Below are 26,950 nucleotides of genomic sequence, written 5' to 3'. Positions count from 1 at the left end.
GGCCAGCACGCGTGTTCGGTCGTCGATTCTGGCATGTCTCGCGATTTTCATTGTTACAACCGTGTTTAATAATTAATGGAATTTTTATCGTCTGGTTAATCTCGTTCGATGCCGTGTACAATTAGCCTGTTGCTAATAATTTACGAATAGCGAGGATATAATCTTTCATTCCGAATATGATCTTTTAAATATCGATTTTACCTCGGTTTCTCCTGGTACACATTGTCTGCTAAATCCTTACAACTGGAGATGGAGATATAACTAGATATTCGGACGACAATTTCAGACGAAAAAATATTATGTACATAGATACTGTTAATATATTTCGCCATTTAACTTATCTATCATTTAGTAGACTTTGGATGTATTTTCATGAATACGAATAATCAGTTGTAGCGGCGCGGCAATCAAAGGACGACGCGAGTCGAGAGCGACTCGTGCTGTTGTTTTGCCTCAGGACATTGTCTTAACCTTGACGCATGACACATAACAACAAATAAACTCCGGGCAAAACAATATCACCGCTGCGTACAACCGTCGAATGAAGACGAGATCGCGAGCGATACAGTATATATCGAGTATCGAACAGTATCGAATAGTATCTACAGAGTATCTCCGAGTATTTATCGAGTTACGCGACGAACATTAACGAGTATTTATACCGCGATTTATATTTCGTACTAACGACTCACGTATACGGCTGTACATTAATTTATTTATTTATTCGAAATATACAGGGTGGTTGGTAACTGGCGGTATAAGCGGAAAGGAGGTAATTCTACGCGAAAAAAGAAGTCGAAAATATAGAATAAAAAATTCTTTTTTTTAATTTTTCCATCTAGACAACGATCTACAGTGAGATCCGTTATAACGAGACGCGATAAAGTGCACGCGTACCGAGCGAAAATTCAAAGTCGATTTCCTCGAAAACAAAGCCTCGAACGAAAAATTTGTATTCTATATTTTCGATTTCTTTTTTCGCGTAGAATCACCCCCTTTCCGCTTGGACCACCAGTTACCAACCACCCTGTATTTGACGGATTGCGATAGCAATATCTCGCTCTCGTTATTTCACGATATCTAGCCTCGACTGATCCTCCGTACAGTAAACGTTGTAACGAACATTGTAATTTTGTAATTGTAACGTTAAATTTCCGATAAACGCATGAAAGTCTGCGACAACTCTACCGATTACCAAAAACGCTGTGATACCTTTGAGAATCTCGTCGAAAATGAGATCGTAAGAGAAACTATGAAGAGAAACTTAATGATTCACGTGTTTCGTAATGAATTTCTATTGATGAAAATTGTACTATAGCGAAAAGTACTTGCCAAACGGCTATCGATCTTTCGGAATTAGTTGAGAAAGTTTGCAACATTTTTACGCAAATTTGAAGATCTTCGTATTAAATTGGCGCAAATTCGCGCAACGTTCGTGACAACCGGACAACGGCGTGTAATTCAGCGGGAAATCGTTAGCATTGTTTATTAAGACATCCGGTAACGAGCGACGAGCGACGACTTCGACGGTAGACGAGAGTGACGAATCGCGTTTACCACTGTACAACCTTCTCCCGGAGTTTATGCGCGGAGAATCGTGTTTCGTCGTTTCAATTGAGATTATTAACGCTGCTCCTTTTTATTCATATTGTACGAATAAGATAACATTCAATCGTCATTTGTTGTTTATTGTTGTTTATTGCGTTAGCGAGATAAAATTTAATTAAGGGTTGAGAAACGGTAGTCCACGTTCACGGTCTACGTGATGCGTTAGGGGATGACGAATCGCGTTTATGGTCTCGCACTCCTCTCACGAGGTTTTACTGTCTTCGCAGTTCTTACAATTCAATGATCTTTTCTATGGTTTGTTCGCTCGTTCAAATATCGTAATTAACTATTCGATTCTACGTACCGAGTTAAACGTTATTCTATTAAATAATATCAAATTTTTTAATTCCTTTCTTTAAACAGCATTATTATTATTATTATTATTATTATTATTGTAGAAATTATTTCATATATCGTTTCAAATTTCGGAATTTTCTGTGTTATATTTCTTCACTTTACATATTGTATTTGCGAAAAGAGCGACGTAGCTTGGGAAAGAAAATTTTCCAGGAAATTTCCAGGTTCGAAGAAGAAAGTTTAAGGTGGGAAATTATTTGTTAACAGCTTTGAAATGCTCAGATTGTCACATAGAATATTGTTGAATATTGTAAAAAATAGATCGAAGCCTTATATTGAATTATGATATAACATTTTCTTTCTTGAAATCACTATTGCACAATATATAAACATTTTTATTCGTTTTCTGTCGATATTGATTTTCTATGGATTACAAAAATGTTTTTAAAATATTATACTAAGTATATAATTAAGAAGGATCTTCAACTGTTATGAAATTAACACAATTTTCAATAGGATTTTAATAAATCCTACAAGATTAGAAGTGACGGTTTTTGGAAACGCCTTTCTCAAAGTTCTGTGAGATATCGTTTTTTAAAAATTTGAAATTTCGTATGTCACAACCCGATACAGCACGCGTATTTGATCATGTATACCGAAATGGTACTAGTTTAACGTAGGATATCTCGAACATGCGCCGGACAAAATTCTTTCACCCGAGCGAAATTTGCATTTTCAGCACGAAAGCTGCAACACTAAAATATCACGGGTCAAACTAGTGAAATTTTCACCGTAGTTACTACGCAGAACATAATCTCATCCGAAAGGCATCCGTTATTACTTGCAGAAATAGTTCCAACAGTGCGAGAAATTATGATTAAACCGGAAAAGAATCGACGTTTATTTCAGTTCACTGATTCAGATTGTTCGACGACGTACGAGCAACGCGCGATCCAACTTTGTGACGTATGCATCATCGATGACGACCACAGTGGTTTTGGCAATAGCAACCGACTGGCTCATCGTTGGATCGCCGGCCAAGTATGACGAATGGGTGTTTATAATCTCAAGCCGCGAGCCGTGTATGTTTCGAGTTATTACGTGTACATATTATACGATGAAACGTTTTGGAATCGATGCTTACTTTCTTAACCGCGTGTTTGGCACATTTTGAGTACTAAAAACAAAATTGTGCGACGGAAATCGCGCGAGGAAAAGGAGAAGCATCTCCAACTGGAACGTGCAAAAAGGCTTTTGGCTCGAAATCTCTCACGATGACTCACGTCGGTTAACGTAAGCGTGCGAAATCGATCGAACAATTTTATTAGCCGATAAAAAATTAGAACGACTCATACGCAAGTTTGATTACAGATAACAGGCCAATACGGCTCTACGTCTAATGGCTGTCGTCATCGACGACGTCGTTGCACGTGTCAACTCTCTTATCAAACCAATCTCGATAATTCTTGACGTGTACATCAAACGCATTTCGGATCAAACGATCAACGTCATCGTAGGTATTACAGTTTCGCGGAATGTTGGAAATTTTCGAAACTCTGCAGATGGAATTTTCTCTGTTACGTAATTGTGTCACCAAGTTTGCACGCGGTACGCAAAATTTCACTAAGTCAACTGGTTCAGCTTCTTGTTTAGCGTCGCGTACAGTCGAGAAAGGTTTAACCCTGTTCCCTTCTCTCCATCGTTTCCCGCTCAATTGTACTTTTCTAACGTTAAAAGATATCTCAAGTTTGAGTAAAAGGTGAAAAAATTGTCACTGCTGTGGGTTGAACATTTTCTTCGAAATACAGAAATTCGAGGATCGTAGTAGATTTGAATTAAAGTTAAACCGAAAACAATTTCCGATAAGGAGGGGATAAGCAACTTCTGCAGAGAAATGGCTGTACTTTAGTGGCAGCGAACGTGTTAATCAATTGAAATGATCGTCCCTAGTCTCTCGAAACAATGACATCTCGCCTCCCACAGCCCATTTCCCTCATCTAGTCGTCGCTGTACGTGAAATAGCGAACCGTCTGTCAAGCTGCATTCCACTTTCCGTCTGTGACCCATATCCACGAACGACAATGAACTCTCAAGAAGCATACTCTAGATTTTTTTCGTTGTCAAGTGGAAACAGATCGATGAACGATCGTACCAGACCGGCCGACTCGTTTTTATCAGACCGGATGGCGTTAACACGTTCGAGTAAGTTCGTCGATCTTGGCCCGAGACTCGTCGCGTTTGCCAAATTTCCCGGGAGCCTAGTTCTCTCTGGCTCGCGGCTTTTACGTAACGCTTCGCGATTTCCATGCTCTCCACGACATGTTTTCCTTTCGTGTGCGGCGAGATTCGAGACGTCGATTCCAGCAACCAGCCAAAATTACTGTAGCCAGATTTTCTACTCTTGCAGTTGCTAAAATCATACGAATATTTTTGACGATATTTACTTTTGTTGAGACAGAAACGCGATTACATTGGCTCAGGAAAAGTATCTGGATATTTACCATGGAAAGCTTTCACGTTTATACAGGGTGGTTGGTAACTGGTGGACAAGCGGAAAGGGGGTGATTCTACGCGAAAGAGAAAGTCGAAAATATAGAATAAAAAATTTTTTTTTTAATTTTTCCATCGAGACAACGATTTACAGTGAGATCCGTTATAACGAGACGCGATAAAGTGCACGCGTACCAAACGAAAATTCAAAGTCGATTTGCTCGAAAACAAAGCCTCGAACGAAAAATTTGTATTCTATATTTTCGATTTCTTTTTTCGCGTAGAATCACCCCGTTTTCGCTTGTACCACCAGTTACCAACCACCCTGTATATCGTACGTGTGGTGTAAAACATTTTCAAGTTTCGTTACACGATTTTCACGATTATATCGGTTCAATCGATAATAATAACGAAACTTGACGATGGACGATCGATCGTTTAAACAGTTTTGCGATCTCTGCGAGAAATATACTCGCGCTAAATATGTCGCGACTTCTATGTACATTTTCAGATTTGTTTCAAACTTTTCCAGTGTATGTAATAGAATTTCAAAATTTCAAACGTATCGAAAAAAATTGCCAACAAGCGTTCGAATATATTCGCGAACCACTGTACGTTCGTATAGTTTTCTAAAGACACAAAGACGCAAAAATATATTCTACAAAGTTCACAGCGGATTACGCAAATCTGTTCGCATTCGTAGCTTTGCTACGTATACGTCGATCGTACGTTGGTACGTTGTAACACGAAAATCGAACGTTTTCAATGAGAACGAAGGAACCGGGTGAAAAATGTTGGCTCGCGAAGAATTTACAGTTTCCAGACGAGGGAAAGAGGGAAAGACGGAGGGCGTATAAACACTTAACATCGCGGGGAACGCCAATGAGCCGAGAGAAGAAGGTGACTCGTTCCCTTTTACCCGCCCACCGTAGGTTCGTGCATGATGTACGATTTCCTGTCTTATGGGTCGTACAATAATAACGAAATGTCAGGAGTGTACGTACGATTTACTTCGCGTTACCATACAAAGCCACGACACTTTAAACAATGATCTATGAAAGCTGCTGCCCGCACGTCTCGTCCCGTCACTGATTCTGAATGAGAAAAAAATCTCGTCTCCCATTGGCTACCTGCGAACTCGCTGGGAAATTGTGAATGGCACTATGGAGTCGACCGTTCTCAAACTCGAGGAATTTATTCTCGTAATAAGGATATGATGGCTCGTTCTATGAACATATTGTACGTATTGTATTCGAAAAAGTTCAATGAAGTGGCTGAAACTGTGTAGGTAGATAGTAGTATTGGAACTCGAAGAAGACAACTGTGACAGTTTAACGAACTGAAAATGTCGAGGTCGGTTGGTTTTGACAGGAAGGTCTGCCACGCTCAATGCGTCGATTGCATAACGAAGGGGTTAAACGAGGGTTCAAACGCATCGAGGGAGGCGAACCCTCGCGAACCGACCACCTGTTAACGCATCGAACTTCAATGCAACTTTTTCAAATCCCAAGAATTAAACGACGAGATGAACGGCTAGAAAGAACGAGACACACGAGTTTGCGTCTCGCAGCTATAATATCATTTAACGCTAGAACTATCGATAGTCGACACGAAGCTATTTTTACCAAAACCAGTCAAAATAATTGGTCTTTAAAAAATACGTAATAATGGAATATTTTTATATTTATTGATTTATTACTTTCTTACAGAAGGAATTCCATGTTACGTAGTGTATTTTTGGTATTGTTAATCCATTTACGACTATGATCCTTAAACGAGGATTGACACATTTATAAAATTGTAGAGTCAGTGATTTTGACTGGTGTGGTATTTCTAGCGATTTCTAGCGATACACGGGAAAAAATGTCAAAAACGTGTGGCAAGTTGTACAAAACGAGGAATCTGGTTAATTGGGGTTCGATAGACAGATCGCAGGACCCTTTTACACTTTGACGAGTACCAGCCATTTAGACTGGTGTTGGTACAAGTAGCTTTGATACAAAATTATTTCGAGTTTGAATACATAAAAAACGAAATAAAATTCATTGTGTTATTCTTTTAGTTATCGTTGCGAATGTCATTACGTCACTGTGGAAAAAAATATAACATGAAGTAGAAATTTTAAAATAAAATTGTAAAATCAGTCAATTTGACTGATGTGGTAATTCTAGCGTTAATTGTTGTTTCTTACCCGAGCACGAAATGCAAGATGTAATTAAAAACAACGATAAGATATAATTAGAAATATGCAAAAGCGACCAGTTACGAAAGCTACTGTCACGAATTTCACTTTATCGTATCTTGAGCTCAAAGTTCAATTTCTTGCTGTAGTAAAACATTCTGTTACGCAGGTTCTATAGTTACGAATGGACTGTTGGTTTTTGCGCGTTTTTGGCAAACTGAAAGATGCAAAAACGTACAGAGTGCACATGATACGTAGAAACATAGAAAATATGCAAAATATGGTGTACTCGTTACGATATTTGGTACACGAAACGATTTTCCACCTATGTGCAGGTTTCATTTTTTAAATTATCTCCTTAAAAAATATAAATGCGTATAAATAACCGTAGTCTATAAAGAAACAAGTATAAACTACTTTCCTACCGTTTCTCTTCCTTTCCGATGATCTTTTCGATCCTTTCTTGGGGGCAAGAGAATGATAAATTGCATTTAATAAAATAAGATTAATTAAAATTAAATTAATTGAAAGAAAATTAATAAATAAAACAAGATTTATACGTAAACGTATAAAAGTCGAAAGTTCTTCGGTGGTTTTATACTTACGAACAGTTATGAGATCCAGTGTACGTATTATACTATCAAGATGGCAAGCTTATGGAAGAATTTTTGAGGCTCGACCAGTTTAAGATTCAGATTGATTCCGAGCGAAGATCCTCGTTTGTGTTACACATATCAAAAACTCCATGTAGGAACGAATAATTCTATTTATGTACGATGGAAAGGTTAGGCGTGGTCCAGCAACAACCGTCCTTCTAATCGTTTCCTCTCGGAGGGGGATCGTTCGGACTTCTAATCTTTCTTTTCGTACGAATTCAGGCCGACGGCGTCGACCCTTCGGTTTACCGAAGCCACTACACATAAACTACGCTCGAGTGTCCCAAATTGCTCCTAAAAGACATCACCGATCGCACCCTTACTTTTCCTTCCGATTCTCCTTTAAAATCGTCCCAGAAGTGTAAATCACGAACGATCAAAGTCGACGAGGAAAGTTTCGAAAGCAGACGAAAATACGAATAGACGAAAGTGCATCGTTGGTCACGAATACCAGGAAACCTACTCGTTGCATTCATTGGAAAATTCCAACAAATTTTACTACAATATGTTTTATATTTTACGTTACAAGACACACGCTACGATGGAAATGAATTACAATGGAAGTGAACATCGCAAGCTATGGTTTCTTGAACTTCTCGTTTAATTGAAAAGGGAAGAAACTCGTAGGTTTAATATCGTACATTTTTTAAAAACAAACGACAAATCGACGAAGAAGAAACTTCCGTAAAAGGACCGATGGCTACGATAATCGATATTTTGAAGATACTTAGAGAGCTGGTTCAACTTGTATTTAATCTCAAGATGAAATAGAGGGAGATTCTTGTTTATACAAAGAGACAAACAAAACAAGGACAAAATTATACACGCTGTATTTTTCCTATAATTGTCAAACTTGCGACAAGAAAAACAGCGCAAAGCTTTCAACTTGAACTGATACCTATGAACGAACATCCGTACTGTACACGAAAGATTTATTTCAATTTTAAATTGAAAGGCAAATCACGATTCGCAGGTCTCCTTTTCTCTCGCCACAGTCAACGTTTCTCGCCATTGTCTTTAAACGACACGCTCACGCCCGAGCTCGTTTCGCTAGCTTTTTTACGCCACTGACGATCGAGCCTCTTTCATTAATCGTCACGGTCGGCATCCTTAATGACATTACAGCGCGTCAGAAGATCGAGGACCGCGCTGTCTGACCTCTTTTCTCCTATCTTTCGCATCAACCCCTAACGTCCGCACGCGTATATCTATAGCACCAGTCATATAGATCGGGTATATCGTGTCACCCTACCTAGAGCCGTCATTCTCAAGTTTCTAACGTATGTGCCCTTTAATGTCAGAAATGTGCGCTTCACGAACATCTTAAAACACGTTTACCGTATTTCCACTCGTATTCTGGTACGGTCTTGCTCCGTGTTTATGTCGTTTGATCTTGACTATCGATGTTTTCATTATCTTCGTTTCTACTAGGCCGTAGGTATACGAAACCTTCGATTTCTACGGATTTATACAGATTTTTGTAACGAATTTTATATCTATACTCGTTGTTCGTCGAATCTTAAAAATAATTACACATCTATAACGTAGAGAACAATGGAGGATATTTGGAAAATCAGTAGGATAAAAATCGGACATTCCATGTATCACACGTTATCGTAAACGCTGTATCGCATAATCTTCGCGGCGGCAAGCTAAGCAATTAACAGATCGATCGGACGTTCGAGTTTACACGTCCAACGAAGAAATGAACGAAAACCTACGAAAATGTCACTTCTTCCTAGTTCAACTTTAACGTGTTTCTATATCTTAGAATCTATCGTCTTTTATCTTCGCACGCAAATGACCTTCGCGTTCGCTTATAAATGAAAATCCTTCATCAGGTTGTCGTACACAGGGCACCAAGTATCGATACTTTCCTTTTACAGTTCCACTTCTTTATTTAACCAACCACCTCGACCATAGCCGTATTAATCTGCTGTCCTTTTCACAGCACAGTCTATACGCGTTTGACGATAAAAAAGATATAACGGGCAACATTAAACGCGCTTATTTCTCATAGTACCTATACGGTATGCAGTCGTCGACGTTTGTAAAATTAGAACACGTATATTCACACTTCGCAAACAATAGACAGCTACGTCGGAAGGGTTAATCGCGTAATTAATCACCGGTCAACGTTATCGTTAATCTTATCTCCAACAGCGTGCTGTTCGTTCGAGCAATAATCTCAATATTCACCCTTGTGTTCCAGTCTATTCGATAAAATAACAATCAACATGGTGGTCGTTGATCGTCGATGATTAAAACGACTTTTATTCGTTGTCAGTGAAATCTTTCTCGATGGATGGCGGGCCAGCGGTTGTCGCGGTCCGACGGCAACATCGCGTTCATCTGTCGCTCGCGTTCGCGCGTTCTCATTCGCCGATACATCGTTCTTTTTCTCGTTGTTTGTTGAGACGCCAATCGAAGATACCCGTCACCAGCGAAGATCGCGAAAAAAAAGCAGAGCGTTTTGCATTTGACAAGCGAAGCGGAACAAGGTGCAAGCGACTATTCGAGACATCGGAGAGCAAAATTGAAGTCACATTTTTCCGAATACGAGTTTCCTTTGCGTTCATTTATACAGACGTATTATTAAATCTGTTAACCGAGTAGTTGCTGAATCGAGCATTTCTGCGATTACAGAGTTAAAAATTGATAGAAGAGAACCGAAATTATAGAACGAATAAAGACGGTCTTGGCAAGTATAAATATAATTTAATTTTACCAGAGACGATGCGACATATCAAGGAATAAAAGATTCGCAAATACAAAAGTTGTTACATGAAAATCATTCTCGTTGAAAACAGGTTAATCGCATAAAAGTGGAGGAACTCGTTTCTCCCAAATCAAGTCCACATAATATAACGAAATTAGTTACACTGAATATTACGTCGGCGATAGAGAATTACTCGGTTTATTAGTCCACTTTTGCTCTCGATACCTCGTCGTAAAATACGGTCAGGTGAGAAATAGGTAAAAGCCATTAGTCCATGCTGGAGTCTTCGGATCCATCGACGTTGTCATCGATACGATCACACGGAAGATTCCAGGCTGTCGTTAAATTAAAAGAGAATATCTCTTACACTTCGTCTACCGGTCCACGATAAGACAATGGAAAGGAAACATTCTGTCTGCGAGTATCGGTCCGGCGAACGAGAAAATCCGCGGTGCCAACGAGAATTCATAGTATATTTCAGAACGGAGGCGAAGTTAATCGCGACAGGATCTTAACGGGGCCGGCGGTTCGACGTTTCGCGGCCAACACCGTCGACGTTGGCGCGATACACCCGAAGGCCCTCGAGCCACATTCGAGTGGTGACAAGAAACTTAATAGCCGGTCTTGAAATACAGGTTTCGACGTGTCGCTCGTAAAGATCGATTATCACCGAGTGTTTAGATCGGCGCCAATACCGGTAGCAACGTGTTGCCCGCGCACCAAGAGGCGATCCAATCCTACGAAAAACTGTCTTGAGGCGCAGCTATGCCTACGCTGAGCGTATCCATCCTCGCGTTGTATTCGATCCATAAAGAAATTCCCGATAAGAAGCACGTAGCCGTATCGTGGACCACTCGACGCTCGAGGTTCTAGACTCTGCACTCTAGATTTAGTGGCGACAAATCACCGTGATCTGCTCGCTATTTCTATCTTCGAGGAGACACCTCCTGGAATCGTCTACGTGAAATGAATCCTAAAAGGCCTCGACTTACTAAGGTGTCAAACCGAGCGATAACGTTACCTGAAGGTGGTGGCGGTGGGTGGTGATGGTGATGGTGGTGATGATGGTATCCGAGTGCAGGAGGTGGCGGAGGATAAACCGCTCCCCAGATACAGGACGCAGCCGCAGCGGCCGCCACCTGTTGCTGATGATGGTGGTGGTGATGTTGCTGCTGTTGCTGTTGCTGCTGTTGCTGTTGATGCTGTTGTTGTTGCTGTTGCTGTTGCTGCTGCAGGAGCTGCTGTACCTGAGCGATGTCTACGAATTCTTGCAACTCGCCGTCGGGCTCCGGGCCGGTTTCGCGTAGCCGGCCCTCCGACGAGGGCACCACCGCGAACGGATTGCCGCTGTTATGCTGCAAGTGGTCGAAACCCGCGAGCGGATTCGCGGGCTCGTAATTGCTGCGCCCGGTCGTGTGTTCGCGGCGCATCGCCAGTGCCAGCATCTTTTCAACCTGTCGCGCCGCCGGCCCTCGTCGCGGTGCCAGTCGTCCACGTGCTCTCGCTCCTCTTGCCTTCTATCCGCTGCTCGCCAACCACCGACGGCACCCTGTACTCCTTTATTCTCGTCGACGATGACCACGACGAGGACGAGGACGATAGCCGCGATAAAGAGCACGAGCGTGGTAACGAAGAGGAGGCCAGGCTATCGCACATGTCACGACGTCACCGACGACGCGAGCGTCACCGTCGCGTCCGGTCGGTCTGTGTGCGCGCGACGGACGATCAACGGAGCGATTCGACGCGACAACCGGCCGCAGGAAGTCGCCGTTAGAGAAACGTCAACGAAATCACTGTCGCGATCGATCAGTTCCTCGTTCGACGAACAGGACACTCGCGGAAGCGTTTGGACAGGCCAGCGGACAGCCACCGCTCGAGATGTTTGCGTTTCCACTCTCGGGGACAACGGATAAAGAGAGATTTTCACGCGGCCGGTGTTCCAACGGAATCGTCGAAAGATACTTTTTTTCTTTTTTTGTTCCTTTGGCCACTCGAACGACAGGTAGAAAGCGCGGCACTGGTGGATCAAATTTCTCCCTGTTAATCAGGAGGAGAAGAAAGCGTCGGAGAAATCTTTCCGCGACAGAGATGCTGGTTGCCCAAAACTTTATCCGAAACTCGCAAACTTCGTAAGCGTCCAACGTACTACGGTGGATCCGGTCGACCCAGTGTCGTAATCGATCCGTCGACGTCTTCGTAGAAATCCGATAGAAACTATTGCCTCGATGGAGTAACAGGACGACTTTGACACTGGAGCGTTCTCAATTCCGCGCTTCGGTCGGAAGTCAAAGGTTCGCTCGTAGTTCGCGCCCGATAAACCGACGTACCGGCGCGCGTGCTGCCCGGTATCGTATCACTGGTGGATCCTGCTCTTTCTCGCTCTGTCCGTCCTCTTCTCCTCCTCTTCTTCCACACCGAGTCGGTTCTCCCTTCCTCCCGTACCACCAGCCTGCCGCCGCCCGCCCGTCTCTGTCGCTCACCGAGCGTTTTCCGGTCTGGATCACCGGCGGACTCTCCCCGAGAGAGTTCGTTTCTTTTCTTTCTCCCTCGATGAAGGGGTCCACCAGCGACGTTCCTCTCGACGGCTTTGGGAACTCGTACAACGTCGAGGAACGGTTCGTGGATGCTGGAGCCGGCGAAGCAGCCAAAGGGGTTCGCGATGGTCCGCGGTAGACTAATAAAGAGCGGCTCGCGCGGGAAGTGGTCGGTCGCCTCGAGAGAGCGCTCGCGCGCGCGGAGAGAGCGCGCGAGGAGGCTGCTGCCGCGGCTGCTGGTGCTCCTGGTGGTGTTGCTGCGGGTGGCAGTGACGGTGGCGGTGGCGGTGACGGCGGCGGCGATCCTCGCGACCGGCGAGACGAGATTCGCTGGCGTCACGTGTCGTCAACATCACCCCGTGCATACTCCCGATACTGTACACGCTCCTCACCTATACGCCGGCCTCCCCTCCTTTCCTTCTTCCTCGAGACGCCCTGATCCTCGTCCGTCGCCTCCTCTCCTCGTCCGAGACGTTTCTTTTTTTACTCCTCTCTTTAAAACGCACACGGCAACGCGCACCGTCTTCGTCTCCTCCGCTCCTTTCGAATCATCCGTCTCTCCCGCGTGTCTCTCCGCGATTTCCATTCATTCCTTTCCCCCGCCCTTGTTCCCGCCTCACCGCCGCCCCTCTTCATCGCGACAGCACGCCAACCTTCATCTCTCTCCTCTTCGTCCGTTCTTCTTCCACTCGTGATCCTCCCGCTTCGACTCGTCTCTTCGCGTGCTTCTTCCTTCCTTCTCCTACTCTTCGTCTTGCCTCTAACCTTGTCTCGCTTATTCGTACACCGTCTCCTCCTGTGTGTTCCTCTTGCTCCTCTCGCGCGATGATTCCCTTCCTCGACGCGCGCGCTACGTAGCCTCTCTTTCTCTCCCTTCTGGTCTTCCCTCCTGTTTCCTCTCGCGGAGGTTTGAACACCAACGCGTTCATCGCCGGTAACACTGCCAACGTTCGCCGGGTGACGTCACTGGCGTGGGCGCACCCCCACGCCAGAGAGAGCGCGTCTTTCTTTGCTTCTTTCTTCCTCCCTCCTCTTTCTCATTCTGCCTCGTACTTGTCCTCCTCCTCTTCCACTTCTTCTTCTTCTTCTTCTTCTTCTTCGTCTTCTTCTCTTTTCGCATTTCTCTTCGGCTTCGCGCTCGTCCTGGTAACTTCGCCTCGACTTATCTCCTTTCGTTGCTCGCTCGCGCGCCTCTACCAAACCACCTACCCGATCCCGCGTCGTTACAGACGCGGCAGATTTCGACGCCGGAAGTACGCGAATCTCGCGGAAATTTTCGGTCCGGTCTGCCACGCGTCGCGACCTTGAAATTGGAGCGTCCAGAGAGAGGGACGACCGCGCGAGGAGAAGGTTGAGGTCGATACTCTCCCGGGTTGGATGACTTTTACCGTAAACACGCTGCCCCCGCGTCGTCCACGCTTCGTTCCTCCCTTCGATTCCGACTAGTCGATCCTTCGTCTCTCCCGTCGGACAAAAGCATCCTCGTGGAATAAGGAGGTCCTTGGATATTCAAATTTCGTTCGTCTTTGTTCTGTCCTAGCCGGACAAGGCTACGGCGGGTGCGCGTGTTCTGACGAACTGTCATTTCGAGAGCAATCGAATACCTATATACATAGATTCTTATTTGTGTACGCATTTCGATTCTCGGATGGTTGATTCGTAAAGCTGCGTTTAGAACAAGCGAGCAAGCGTTCGCTCGTGTTCGTTTAGTTTAAACGGCGTTCGTACATTCATTTACGAGAAGATTTACTCGTCGCAGAAGTCCTCGTCGACGAGATTTTAGATACCAGCAGCTCTTTAAGATACCACCATTGTACCACAGAATACGTCATATTCTGATTGCTAATAAAAGTACAATGTACATACAAATAAATAGGATTCGTTCACGTCGGAAGAGCTGCTTCTCGCGACGAGGCGAGAATGCGCTTTGATCGCGTTAAAACGAGGAAAGAAGGAGCATTCGCGCTTTCATCCAGTAGCTTAATCCAGCGTCTGTCTTCGTACATACTGATTGTCTACGAGAAAATATAGATAATATAGACGTTACAATTGCAAATATATAGTTAACGGACTTAATCCTGAATAGTTTACAGATACAGAGATTCGTTCGTGCATGGAATAACGGAGAAATGATGGCAACGAGCGCGAATGAGAGCGACGCGTATTTCGGCACGAGCCTCGCATGCATTATCTTTACGCGCGTAGGGATAAATATCCGCTTGGCTGGCACGTAATATTAGGGGCACAAGTGGTTCGTTAAGTGCAGGTTTCGACGCGTGCCAGAAGCGCGTCACGCGTATTACGGTTTGAAAGGCAGCGCGATGCTCTGTCTTCGGGCTAAACGAAGGGAAGAGAAACCGCAAAAAGCGATGCTCGAGCGAAAAGCGACACACTCGGAAACTGTAGACGCGTTTTTAGCTTGGCCGCTACACTATACCATTTGAACGACACCATCGAGACTTCCTTCGCCACATGCACAGACTCGTTTCCTCGCCACGGTCTGTGAAAACTTTGAGTTAGAAATAGCTCGGGCGAAGAAAATCTGTCAAAAGATAAACTCATTCGATGTGAATTAAGATGGAGATAAGACGGAGAGATGTCCCTCGAGAGTTCCCATAAAGCAAAGATCCTATTCTTTAATTGAAGCCATTAAATTTCAAACATGGAATCCTAGCGCAGTGGCCGGTAACGAGACCGCGTTTACGAGCGTGGTAGCTGCAACTGTAAAAGCTAACGACGTCCTTCGCGCTAGCAGACACAACGTTCGATACGATTCGATCTTAATCTCTCCTACTCTTTCTATTCTCCTCTTTTTCCCTCTAGTTCTACGCCGCGACAATTTTATCATTACGTCGAGGCAGAATTGCATGCGATGCTCGAAAGATAAGACCGGCAGAAGATGTCCTCCAGCGAGCATAGAGGTATCGAAACAGGTCAGTCCAGTTTTCGCAATTATGTCAAAACGACTATTCCGACGTGTATACCCTCTAGCTAAAAAGGGTTGCAACTTCCCCCCGGAACGTTCAGCGACGACCAGCGTCGGCGTCGTCGTACCGATCACCGGCGTGAATATACACGCAACCGCTCTCGTTGCCTTCATGACCGAATAAAGATACGAGGTCGCGAGCGACCGTGACTGAACGAAACAAGGAAAGAACGACGGACACCGGAGGGAAGAGAACAGTCACCGTGAGGCGGGACGAAAATTCAGCGGTATCGTATCGGTGTGCACGACGAAACTGAAACGAAGAACCGACACGTACAGCCGCGTCTCACCTGATCGATCGTTTAAAGAATCATAAATCCAACGATAATGATTTCCACGAGTGGCGAGCAACAAGGGATATCTGACACTATAATTTCTCGGTCTTCGATTACTCGAGTAGAACCTTTTCCCTGCTCTCCGCGTTCGCTGCGGACCGAGTTCTCCATTAACCGGTGTACCCTCGGGCGTTCGTACGATTTTTAAACGAACAAAAGATTCGTGGCGTTATTTCGACCCGACAGGTCCGTTGTAGCGATACCGCGGGAACAATAGATAGTCCGAAGATACGAGGCGCGTTCTCGATGATCGAGAACGTTGAACGAGTCGTGTATACGCGCTTGTATGCGAGAAACAAGGACCAAATTGAGGCGAAGAAAAAAATGTCGATCCAGGTCCCGTTTCGCGACTGGTCTAATCGTTCTCCTTAAACCGGCAGGGGGATCAGCCGGGTGTAGAGCCGCAACGGAGAACGAGCAAAGAGGACGATGACGGTGACGGCGATGGTGGCGACGACGATAACCGTGGTGGTGGCCGCGGCACAGGCACACGCCATATCTGGCGAGACTATTCTACGTGGGCTCGATCCTCGCCTCGGCTCGCCTCTCCCTCTCCTCCTAACCGAGCAAACACACCTTTTTAGCGGCATTACATTAATATCGTAATGGCACGGGATCAAGCGAACGAGTCCGCCTGCCTGAAGGCGCGCGCTCATCTTCTGCAACAGAGGAACGAAGAAGGAGATACCAAACCTCCTCTCCTCTTCGTCTTCTTCTTCTCCAACTTCTTCTTCTTCTTCTTCTTCTGTTTCTTCTTCTTCTTCTTCTTCTTCTCTTTCGTCGACGACGTTCAAGCCTCCCCGCGGATACGCTAACTGTCTCGCGTCCGAGTGGATCATTTGTCTTCCTCAGGGAAGAACAACTGCGCATATCGCGGACTCCAGGGATTCTCCGTCGGCTGGCACGAGCCATTCTCTACACGGAGATGCTCGCCTCTCTCAGTGTGTTCTGAAATTTGAATAAAATTTACCGCGATTGTTCTTCGGGGATAGTACGACTAATTAATAGACGGAAAGCAAATCTTTTATTTCAAACGTGATTAACGAGCCTCTCGCGTTTCATATTCTCGTTCGCGTCGTTCGCCTTCGTTCGTATAGACGTGAATCGGTATTTGACGAAGACAAAGGTGTTCGAAATTCGTGTGCCGGTTGATCGATGTTTCCTCGGTGGACGGAGCACCGTTCAGAAGAGCAAAGCGAGCCACCTCCCGGCCAAGACGTCCCTGACGAGAGTATATCCGCTCTCTCGGAGAGACATAATTCGAAATTGTCGGTTGGGTCAAAGGGCAGAGCCCGGCTACTTGAGCGAGTTGACTCTGCCGGTCTCTGGGGTCACGTGCCACGGCTTCTTTACTTCTTCTGACGTTGCCTCTCCTCGCGTGGTCTTCGAGATTCCACCTCCCTGTGCGAGCGGATCGGTCTCTCCTGGATGCTCGTAGCCTCTCATTCAACTCGTTATCACGGCCATTAAAAATCTCTTCATCGACCGGGAAACGGCCGAATCACGTGAACTCGTATCTAAATCCTCCATCTTCTTGTTCCCGAACTTTTCACGTCCGTTCTCAATTTCCCGTCGGTGATCTTATCGACGAACACGGTTCGATGAAATGAAGCAGCTCTAAACGTCTGTACTATCAGGAATATCTCGCGTGGCTGATGGAGAAAGGGAAAGGAAGGAGGAATTCGTAAGATCTAACAAGACGACGAAGGGCGACGAGGAAAGAGAATGAATGAAAGAAAGAAAGAAACAGGACAAGGCAAGAGAAGTCTGACGCGGTCCTGCAGCAGCCGAGAGAGCCAAAGTGACCTCATCGGATGTGGCTCTGATTCGCTCAATTCGTCCACGACGTTCCAGAGAGCTCGTGCGCGGTCGCGCGCATCAACGCGCCAAGGCACGGACGTGTCGCGCGGAAAAGGAGCCTTTGCGCGATTGCTATCGTCTTTGCCTCATTATTCCATTATGATGGCGTGTGGCGTGTGCCGTACCCCATTCGCCCTGATTGCCAGCGCCTTCTCCCCTCCTCGCTGCTCTCTTGCACGCTTCGAACATCGTCTCCTCTCCTGCTCTCTCTCTCTCTCTCTCTCTCCCTCCTCTCTCCTCTACCATCTTCTCTTTTTCCCTCGATCGTGTTCGTTCCTCTTTCGCCTTTCCCTGTTCCTCGCTCGACTATCACCAATGCTTTCCACCAGACACATCTCTGTCGCACCAGCGGACGTTCTATGCGCGAGTTTCGTTCTTCTCGTCGCGCGAACGTCTTCGTTGGCCCGTCGATTTCAGCCGAGCACGCGTACACATCGCCGTGACGATGATGTGCGTGATATTACGCCGGCTGGCGAACGTGAATCCCTGAAAGTGCAACGAAGAAGGAGATCGGCGTAAGAAAGAGACGGTTGGTAGGGAAAAGAGAGAAAAGTAAGATGAAAAGGGGCGGCGGCGGGGGCGGTGGCACGGGGGAAAGGGAGTCGTCGAGGCGAGAGGGGACGAAGGTGGATGGACGACGGGACAAGGTAGGGCAGAGACTCTCAAACGGTTCGGAACAGGTTCCAGGACCGTTGCTTACCTCGCCCCATCCGCCGGTGGGTGGAGAACGAGTTACAGTACGCGCGCCGGCTACGGAAGACACCTGGTTTTCGGTTAAGCGCGACTCGAGCGCGGCAACGTCGGACAGAGAGAAGGGAGAAGAGAAGTACCAACACGGTTGGAGTCGAGACTTTTGAATATGGGCCGTGGCTCGATCCTAACGCTTGTCTCTAAACCTTTGCCTTCGTTTCTTCGTGGCTCATCCTACCGGAGTCTTATTGGATTTTTATTTTGTCTCTTTTGGGATTGTAGCAAGTCGATCGTCCTTTTGTATTGCGAATATACTCGCATCCTTCGTTCAGCGGTAGAGCAGGACACCTCCTGGCTTCGTAAAAGACGCGATGATTCGTTTAAATCGTTAAGGAAGCGATTAATCGACCATGATTTTGCGTTCGTGCAAGATACGATGCAAGTTTTTCTAACAACTATTTCTATCAGCTATCTCAGAGGAAGATAACGTATCAAGAATCATACGCGTTGAAAATATTTTGTACGAACTAAGAAAACCGAGGAAATATTTAACATAAACTCGGAATTGGAAATCGCATATGAAACTACGTATGCGAACGAAGCGATTCTCACATATTTGTCTGGAACTGGAGAAATCTTTCTTCCGTTGGCCACATTGGGAATAAAATATTAGGTCGAAAATGACCGAAGAATGCAGAAGGGTTAAGAAGGTTCTCCTAAACTAATAGGAAAACATCTGACGTCAGTAGTACAGGTACATAGCGATATTTATATAGTAAATATACGTAGTAGTATGTACAATAGCAAACAGTAAGATATACTACCGCTAGATTTTTAAATATCGAGCTTAAATTTATGCTTTGGCGATTCCACGAAAAGGTATTAATAATCTCCTCCTAATTACTAATTCATAGCAATTTCAACACTCTGCTAAAATTGCGCGTTATTGCTACAAACCGACCAAAGTGTCCACATACTGCAATAAGCGATACACGCAAAGATGTACGTTTTATCAGGCCGTATAGATATCTGCGTGTTACGAGTTGTATATCGCAGTGGAATCTTTGAACGAATACACGACACGGATAATCCAGATATCATCAAGAAGCTGGCACTCTCGTCGGCCGATTTAGCGAAATGAAATGAAGCGAAACGCATTACATCAGGAGTCGCCGTTAATGTCCAATTACATCGGGAATAGGCGACTCGAATACGCTCGTTACCAGATCCGACAACCCCCCCACCCACTTTTCAACGCTCGACTCTTTTGAAACCTGTCTTTTTCCCGAGTTTCGACGTCGAGCAATATCGTTTGCCACGTAATCGTCTGGCCGAACTAGTCGAATAAAGAGGTCTTCTTAACAAAAATACTGGTACAACGTCGATCGTGTACTTCCGTGGATAGAAATCATCGGCGAACGGATGATTCGCTGATCCCACGATGCCCGATTGCCGTTCAAGAACAATGGCTTCGGATAATGCGGAATAAAGTACCCTACGTACGCTCACACACCGAGATAGCCGATTGTAATAACGTTATGCGTTCCGGGTTTACACCTAAAAATACTCGTAGCCTGTTGCACACGCAAAATGCACGATAAATCTTCGGCTCGGCTGCGAGACCATACGGCCAGTTTCTCGGTATCGTTAGGCTCGGTGAAAAATTAACCTGCCACTTATGCCAGATTCACTAGAAATTCCTTTTGTTCTTGGCTGTCCGTTGAAAAGCGTAGAAACCTCGAAACGACACAACACAACACCTCGAGGTACGTATTGAATTTAAACGCTGGTTTCAGCTAACGCAATCCGGTCACGACCATTAACGCGGCCCGTGTCGCACGCGTCCGATCTGTTATTTCGTTTCTATCCGCTTTACAACCGTAATGACCGGATGTTTTGCAAAAAATAATAATTAATGGTAAAACGGCCACCGGTGAGACGAATCGTGCACGTGGGGGTATAATTCCACGGTGGGATGACAATAAGGGTAAACCGGTATTTTAGCGGCAGCTCGCCGTTTCTCTAACACCCGAAACCACCCACAGTTCGCGTGGTTTAAGCGAATTTCTGCTGTATCGAACGCAATCGGTTGATTCACAGAAATAGCCAAGAAGAACGATCATTGGATTATTGCGGATGAAACGACTAAGTTCTTAATCCTGATGCGAGCACTGCGTATGTTAATATATTATGTTAATATATTATGCTTTGCTAGCTTCGTACGTACGAACCTTAGGGAAATAAATTGATTTTTTTTTTTTAAATTTTCATCTTTTATCGCATGATGTTCTACGTACCAATGATAATACCGCAGTATAGAATTTAAGCGCGATCTCCCTTTTTAAATACTTGTTAATAATGCCAATAAATATTAGATCATTGTTTCTTGGCTTTTGTTTATGCCATCTATTCGAGTCAACGGAACATTGAGTTTTCTCTGCAACTAACAGGTGACACGTACAGGATTTTCTACAGATACACTTTCCATTTCCATGAATTTGGACTACATCGATGAATAAATTTCCTTTTCCTCGTGAAAATCTCGTTCCTTGGCGCTTACGATGTTTTCTACTAGCATTCTTAAATTATCAAACAAATAATAATAAGTTAGAATAAACGATGACCAAGTATCTTTTAAAAATGTAATAATATTATGACAATCAGTCTATATATTTATAAAATGTGACAGAATAACACTTAATCTCAAAATCCAATAAGTAAAAGGTTCCATTAATATGTTCTAGCAATCAGTTGCTAGCGTGTTGAATATACAAACTTACTATAGACAATGAAATATATAGATAATCATAATTGTTTCCTGCAATCTTCGATCGATATATATATATTGAACACTTCCAGTCAATAAATTCTAAATGATTTCGCAGCCACTTCATATACAACAATCTGATACTTTCCCCGGAAACACGAGGGAACTGGACAGTGTCAACAGAACCGAGCTTCCGTTACGCACGGCATTAAATCTTCATTTTTTTATCGATAATCTCTTAAGAAAGTTTTCTATCGACGTATAAATATAAATATACAAGCTTGCTATACGTATCGCGATACTTACTCGTTACGTTTGCCTATTACGTTTGCAAATTTTATTTCAATTAGTATTTGACGTTATGAAATACGTGCAATGCGAATGAAACAACACGTCTACGATAAAATAGCTGGAGAACAGAAGCAGGGAAAAGCATCCAATTTGGACTAAATATCAAGAAATATTGCCTAACACTTATGGCTGGTAGTGTATAGAAATATACATAATTCTCATGTATATAGCATGCACGATGGTTACATTTATGCAGGAAGAACAAATGACAAAAGCATAAATCCATTTCTTCATTCATCGTGGTAACGTGGTAAACGCGCAGAACGTTTAATTGACGCAGAAAGTTATGTGTAACGCGTAACCCATCTTCATCGCGTTGCCGTGTCGCGTTCAACACAGCTAATGGTACACACGGCGAATCGATTCGTTTCAGCCGGATCGATTGAACGCGCATGCATACAGGTAGATCCTCGAAGATTAGACGAGATTAGAAACTGGGAGTGTCGAACGGTAGTGGCGTGGACGAGGCGACGTTTACGACGAAACGTTTCGAAATCATTTCGAATTCGTTCTATGTATCTGGCGCCGAGCGCTTGAAATCCCATCCCGTCATCCGGATTCCGAACGCTGTTATGTTCTTTCGTACTTGATATCTAGGTACGCGGTTCATCGGACCGGAAAAATCCAGCGTGAAACACGATGAAAATTTCCTTTCTCGATTCTCATCAACAAATTTTCTTGTCGATTCTCATCGATAACAAACTTACGATTTGAAAATCTGCTCTCATATGAAATAACGAACAGGTGATATTTAACGATATTCTGGTAGTATGACTTTACTACTATCGTTAGTTCGCAGATGGTTAAACGATTTTATATTTTTACGAATCTAGTAAAAAAAAAGGAAAAAAAATTCGCGTAGATGTTTGTTTCACCCGTTAGATATTACAAAGAGCGGCCTATTTTATATATTTTGTATACTTATGAATTTCGCATAAACATTCGCAGTCCAACCATCGTACAATGTTAATAATTATTTTATTAATACTATTTTATCCGTTCTTATGATAAAATAATCCTATTCTCTAAATAAGATAATATTTTAGTGACGATATTTAATCTTCTTTTTCTTTTTCAAATTAAATGTGAATTAATTCATCGACTAGTTCCACCGGAATAAATTTCTAAAGGAAATCTACGTCCATTCTTTCACGCGTTCAAAGGTATTTCTCTTGAATTTGTGATACTTATCGGACAAGCTTTAATTTTTACGACCCCATGATATTTTTATCTTCAGGCATAAAATACCTATGGTTGTCACTGAAACAACGTGAAAAACAATTCACTCGGCAAATTAACCGGGGATATAGGAACGTAAGAAAAAGCTGTGGCCATTCTACAAGCGGATTTTCCTTTCAGTGGTGTTTTTACACACGTGCTTTCGCAATCGTGAATATTTATAACCTGCGTACGGTGTCGTTAATCGCTTCCTGATAAGTAAACCGAAACGTTACGCGATCAGTTAACGTACCGGTTAGGTCTTGAATATAATTTACGGCATTACACCGCACCATAACCGCAAACGATCGGTCGGCCTCTAATTACGCATCACTAACCTATATTAATTCAAGATCTTGCAAAATTCCACGCGCGTCCAACGCGTCCACGTGGTCAACATCATCAGCGAACGACTTGTACAAATTGGACTCAATTGTTAACCCGTGTCTCAATTGTTGCATTTACATTTTTAGAATACTCGGAACATGGTGCGACGTGGCGTGAGATTTTGATGAAACTGCCGTGCGTCTATCGTCGTGAAAACCGTACCTCGAATGGAACTGTGTAATAAACTTTCCAATTCTTAAACTTTCCATTCAAGCTTTCCGTACCTTGAAATTCAAACTGAACGACTTTCCTTTCGATATTTCGAACGAAATTGCAAAAACTCTCGAGTTCTTAAATTTTCGATTTAAGTCTCCGCTAGGTATCTTGAAATTCGATCTGACTCGACTTTCCTCTCGAACCTTCGTACGAAAACTCTCGAACACTCGAATTTTTAAACTTTCGATTCAAGTTTTCAGTTCCTTGAAATTCGAACTGAGCGACTTTCGTTTCAAGGAATCGTACGCCTCCAGTTTCTGCGTTGCTCCGTGAAAATGAAAACATCACGCGTGTCCAATTTGTCCAAGCGATCGAGCGATACTTCGTGCACGTTACGCAGTGCGTAAACGCGGTAATTAGGCTGTTCTCAGGCCTGACTCGCCTGTAAACGGCATAGGCAATTTATCCGCGTACCTTTCTCTTTGTTCTCCGACGGTAGGCATCCGAGTAAGTACCTACGCTATCTCGATTCCTACGCCATTAGTTTCTACACGCTCTACAGAGCAACTTTGTAACACGGATATTCGCTGGATAATCCGCCCGGTGTAGCCGAAAATACTGGTAACGATATTATTGACTGACACGAGGTTCTAATCCTTCCCGCTTGAAAGTGTTTTAATGTTTCTTTCCATGAACTTGGTAAGTAGAAACCGGACTTACGAAGAAAGATTTACGACTACCTGTTCCCAATGATTAAGATATATTAATCTATACATTAATCTGTTACTGTACATTTATATTTTATAATTATACAATGTTTCAGAGCGTGGTATCTTCGAAACGTTTGCACCAATGATTGCTCGAGAGAGTAGTTAGAAAATCCCGTTGCAGACTCATTGAAACTAATAAACTTCTTCTTGCAACGAAATGTTCCACGAATTCCTCAGGAATAAATCAGGAAAACTGCCGAATCTTCGTCATTGTCTCTCGTATTTCACGCTTGATCTCTTTCTAACCGCGATATTCAAAATTTAGTCGATCGCGTAGAGGATAGAATCGCGCTTTGAGAAAGAAGAATATATTTTTCAATACGAAGCACACGTTCAATGATTTCTTAAAGCGGATATTCTCGTACCTAGTGAGAAATCGTATCAGCGCATTTGCCATTTCGAGTGCAAAGGGTTAAAGGTTAAACAGTCGAATACAACTGTTATTATAATTCAAGGATTTCCTACTCGAACGACGTTTCTTTTAGAGTCACATGCAACGTTCAGTTTCAATGAAAACGTAAACGATCGTATCGTTATGAAATCGTTCTTTTAATCTGAACTTTATGAAAGTGACGAGGAGAAATACGCTCCGAGTTACGAGGTAATGTGCTTCGATTACTTTCAAATGTCATAACATTAGATGATTTGCAAGTTGTGCCGCAGAAGCACTTACCGCGTCACGGAGGAGATGAACGCGACTTGCCACAAATGACTGAATCCGCTCCTGCGGGCGATGATATCATTCGAATGTCGAAACGGTATGAGGATTCTCGTATTATGTGCCAAACCCCGTGCAAGATCTCTCGCGGGCTTTTGCTCCGTTAGAACGTTGCGCTTTCTTAACGTGTAAACTCATAAACTATAAAACAGAAACGCCATTAGCCATCGAATCGTTTTAACTATCCATCGATCCATCTCTGTATTTATTCATACATATTTAGCAGCTCCATGAAATTAGAATGGCTGAAAAAAATCCACACTTTATACGGATATTATCAACATTATACGAACAGGAGAAAGACGAGATACGTCAGATATTTTATTTTTCATATGACAACGATTTTAAAATCCAACATCTTGTCAACCAATCACGCGTATTACCAAAATTATCTTTTCGTAAGTTTTTGGTATTGGGATTCTTTCGAAAAATATTTACATAAAAAATACTGACCTGGACTCTCTCTCGAGAAATATTGATTTTAAAAGTGTTGATTTTTCTTGTTATTTTGCTTAGTTTGCTTATTATATGCGTCCTTAGTTCTCTCACAGAACTTCGTATATTTATCGTCTGTCGCTAACGAGCTCATGTTCTTCGGTCGAATACGTTGCTCCTCTATCCAACTACGATAATCTCGTAATAACCAATCGACGATACTACGATGATACACAAATTCCAATATTTTCATCTTTCATCTCGGCGCACAAAAAGTATTTACAACGTTCCAACGCGATATTTTAATAGAAAATCGAAACGAGAATAACGCGTACCGATCAGACTTTTTTCAAATTCTGTTTAAGTGGAATATATTCTTTAAGACGAAAGGAAGTATAATTGGATCGAAAGTGACCGAAAGATCGTAGAATCTGTATAGTACACGTTTCCAACCATGAGATAACATCAACGTCAGAAAATCAACGAAATCGTATGCGTATTTCCCCTCGTAGTCTTCGCTTGGAAAAACACGTGCGGTAATAGGACCACAGGATAATGGCGCGAAAGTTTCCCGCGCAACGGTGGCGATTAATCGAATGCATCGAGTATCGAGGCGCAGGTTGAGAACCAGCGTGAACGTGGCGAGGCACGCGACAAGGCAGAGCGCGTGTCCCACGCGCGCTTGCTTCGAGGAGCTCTCCTCAAATCAAATCACGTAACTCGCCACGATGTATATCTCTCCTCTCTTCGCGGTGAAATCGTCGAATCGTTGAATCACAGAGCGGGAAACGGAGGACGGTGTCTCGTGTAGTGTGCGATTGGCGAGTCGCAAAAATCCGCCATTAAAATCCGCGACCGACCAGCTCCTCCCATTGAGCAGCGTCCGAGAGGACGCCGTTTCCAGAGATCGCCAGAGATCTTCGACCGATCGCACCCAGCGTGGGCGCCGTCCTTTTTCCCCCTCGATCTCGCGCCATCGATTTTTCTTCCATCGTCCACCAATCATTCGATCGATCCACCGGCCAATTTGACTCTGAATCATTCGGTACGTATATGCGTCGTTTCATTAAAATCGTACACACGATATATGTACTTACTTATACACGGTGTCCCAGTATCGACGATATAACCGAGCGTAGGCTAATTCTACGTAAAAAAACAAATGGAAGATGTAGAAGAAAATTTTGTCGTACGACGCTTTGTTCTCGGGCAAATGGAGTTTGAAAAGTAGTCAAGTACGGTCGAACTTGGCCAATCGCGAGCAGGAGCGAATAATGGATAGCGGGTTGTTCTCCAAATAAAAAATGTAGAATAACGTTTTTTCGTAGGGCGCTCCGGAGAGAATCGTTCGGGAGAAAATAAAATATGAGAACTGATCAAGTACACGTGCACCGGGCTAATTCTCAAGCGAACAAGTTCAAGCTCTATCTTCTCGAAAACGAATCCTTAAACGGAAAAATATTATTCTACATTTTGCATTTATTTTCGCGCGTACGTACGCGTACGATAACCTCCTATCGATTATGCGCTGCTGTTCAGCTCAAACTTAGCCAACCTCAAGTATATCGAATTTCCAAAGTCGACTTTCACGAGAACAAAACGCCCTACTATACATACAACTGACTGCAAATATTCCACCTTTTTTTCTTATCGCGTAGAATCGCGCTCCTTTTACTCGGTTGTACCATCGATATTGAAACACCCTGTATACCTACTCGATGCTGCACTTACATACAAATTACTCGGTACTGCATTTACTGCACGAGTATTCTTTGAAAAGAACATGCCAGC

The 26,950-nt window shown here is 43.8% G+C and overlaps 1 protein-coding gene across 2 annotated transcripts in view; it reads right to left on the bottom strand.

Annotated features, from left to right (window-relative positions):
• Positions 1 to 13,069, bottom strand: part of LOC117230507 (dendritic arbor reduction protein 1-like) — a 35,311-nt gene extending 22,242 nt beyond the window's left edge. The window contains exon 1 of one of the 2 annotated variants that reach the window (XM_033488060.1): positions 10,974 to 13,069. In XM_033488060.1, the coding sequence (XP_033343951.1) occupies positions 10,974 to 11,397 (424 nt within the window). In that variant the 5' untranslated portion in view covers positions 11,398 to 13,069. The remainder of the gene's footprint in view (positions 1 to 10,973) is intronic. The other variant, XM_033488059.1, reaches the window with a different exon arrangement.
• Positions 13,070 to 26,950: the final 13,881 nt, after the last annotated feature.

The sequence above is a fragment of the Bombus vosnesenskii genome, unplaced genomic scaffold, assembly GCF_011952255.1.
Source record: "Bombus vosnesenskii isolate JDL3184/JDL3185 unplaced genomic scaffold, Bvos_JDL3184-5_v1.1 scf7180000013267, whole genome shotgun sequence".
NCBI classification, from domain to species: Eukaryota; Metazoa; Arthropoda; class Insecta; order Hymenoptera; family Apidae; genus Bombus; species Bombus vosnesenskii.
This window is presented reverse-complemented; position numbering and strand designations above follow the sequence as displayed.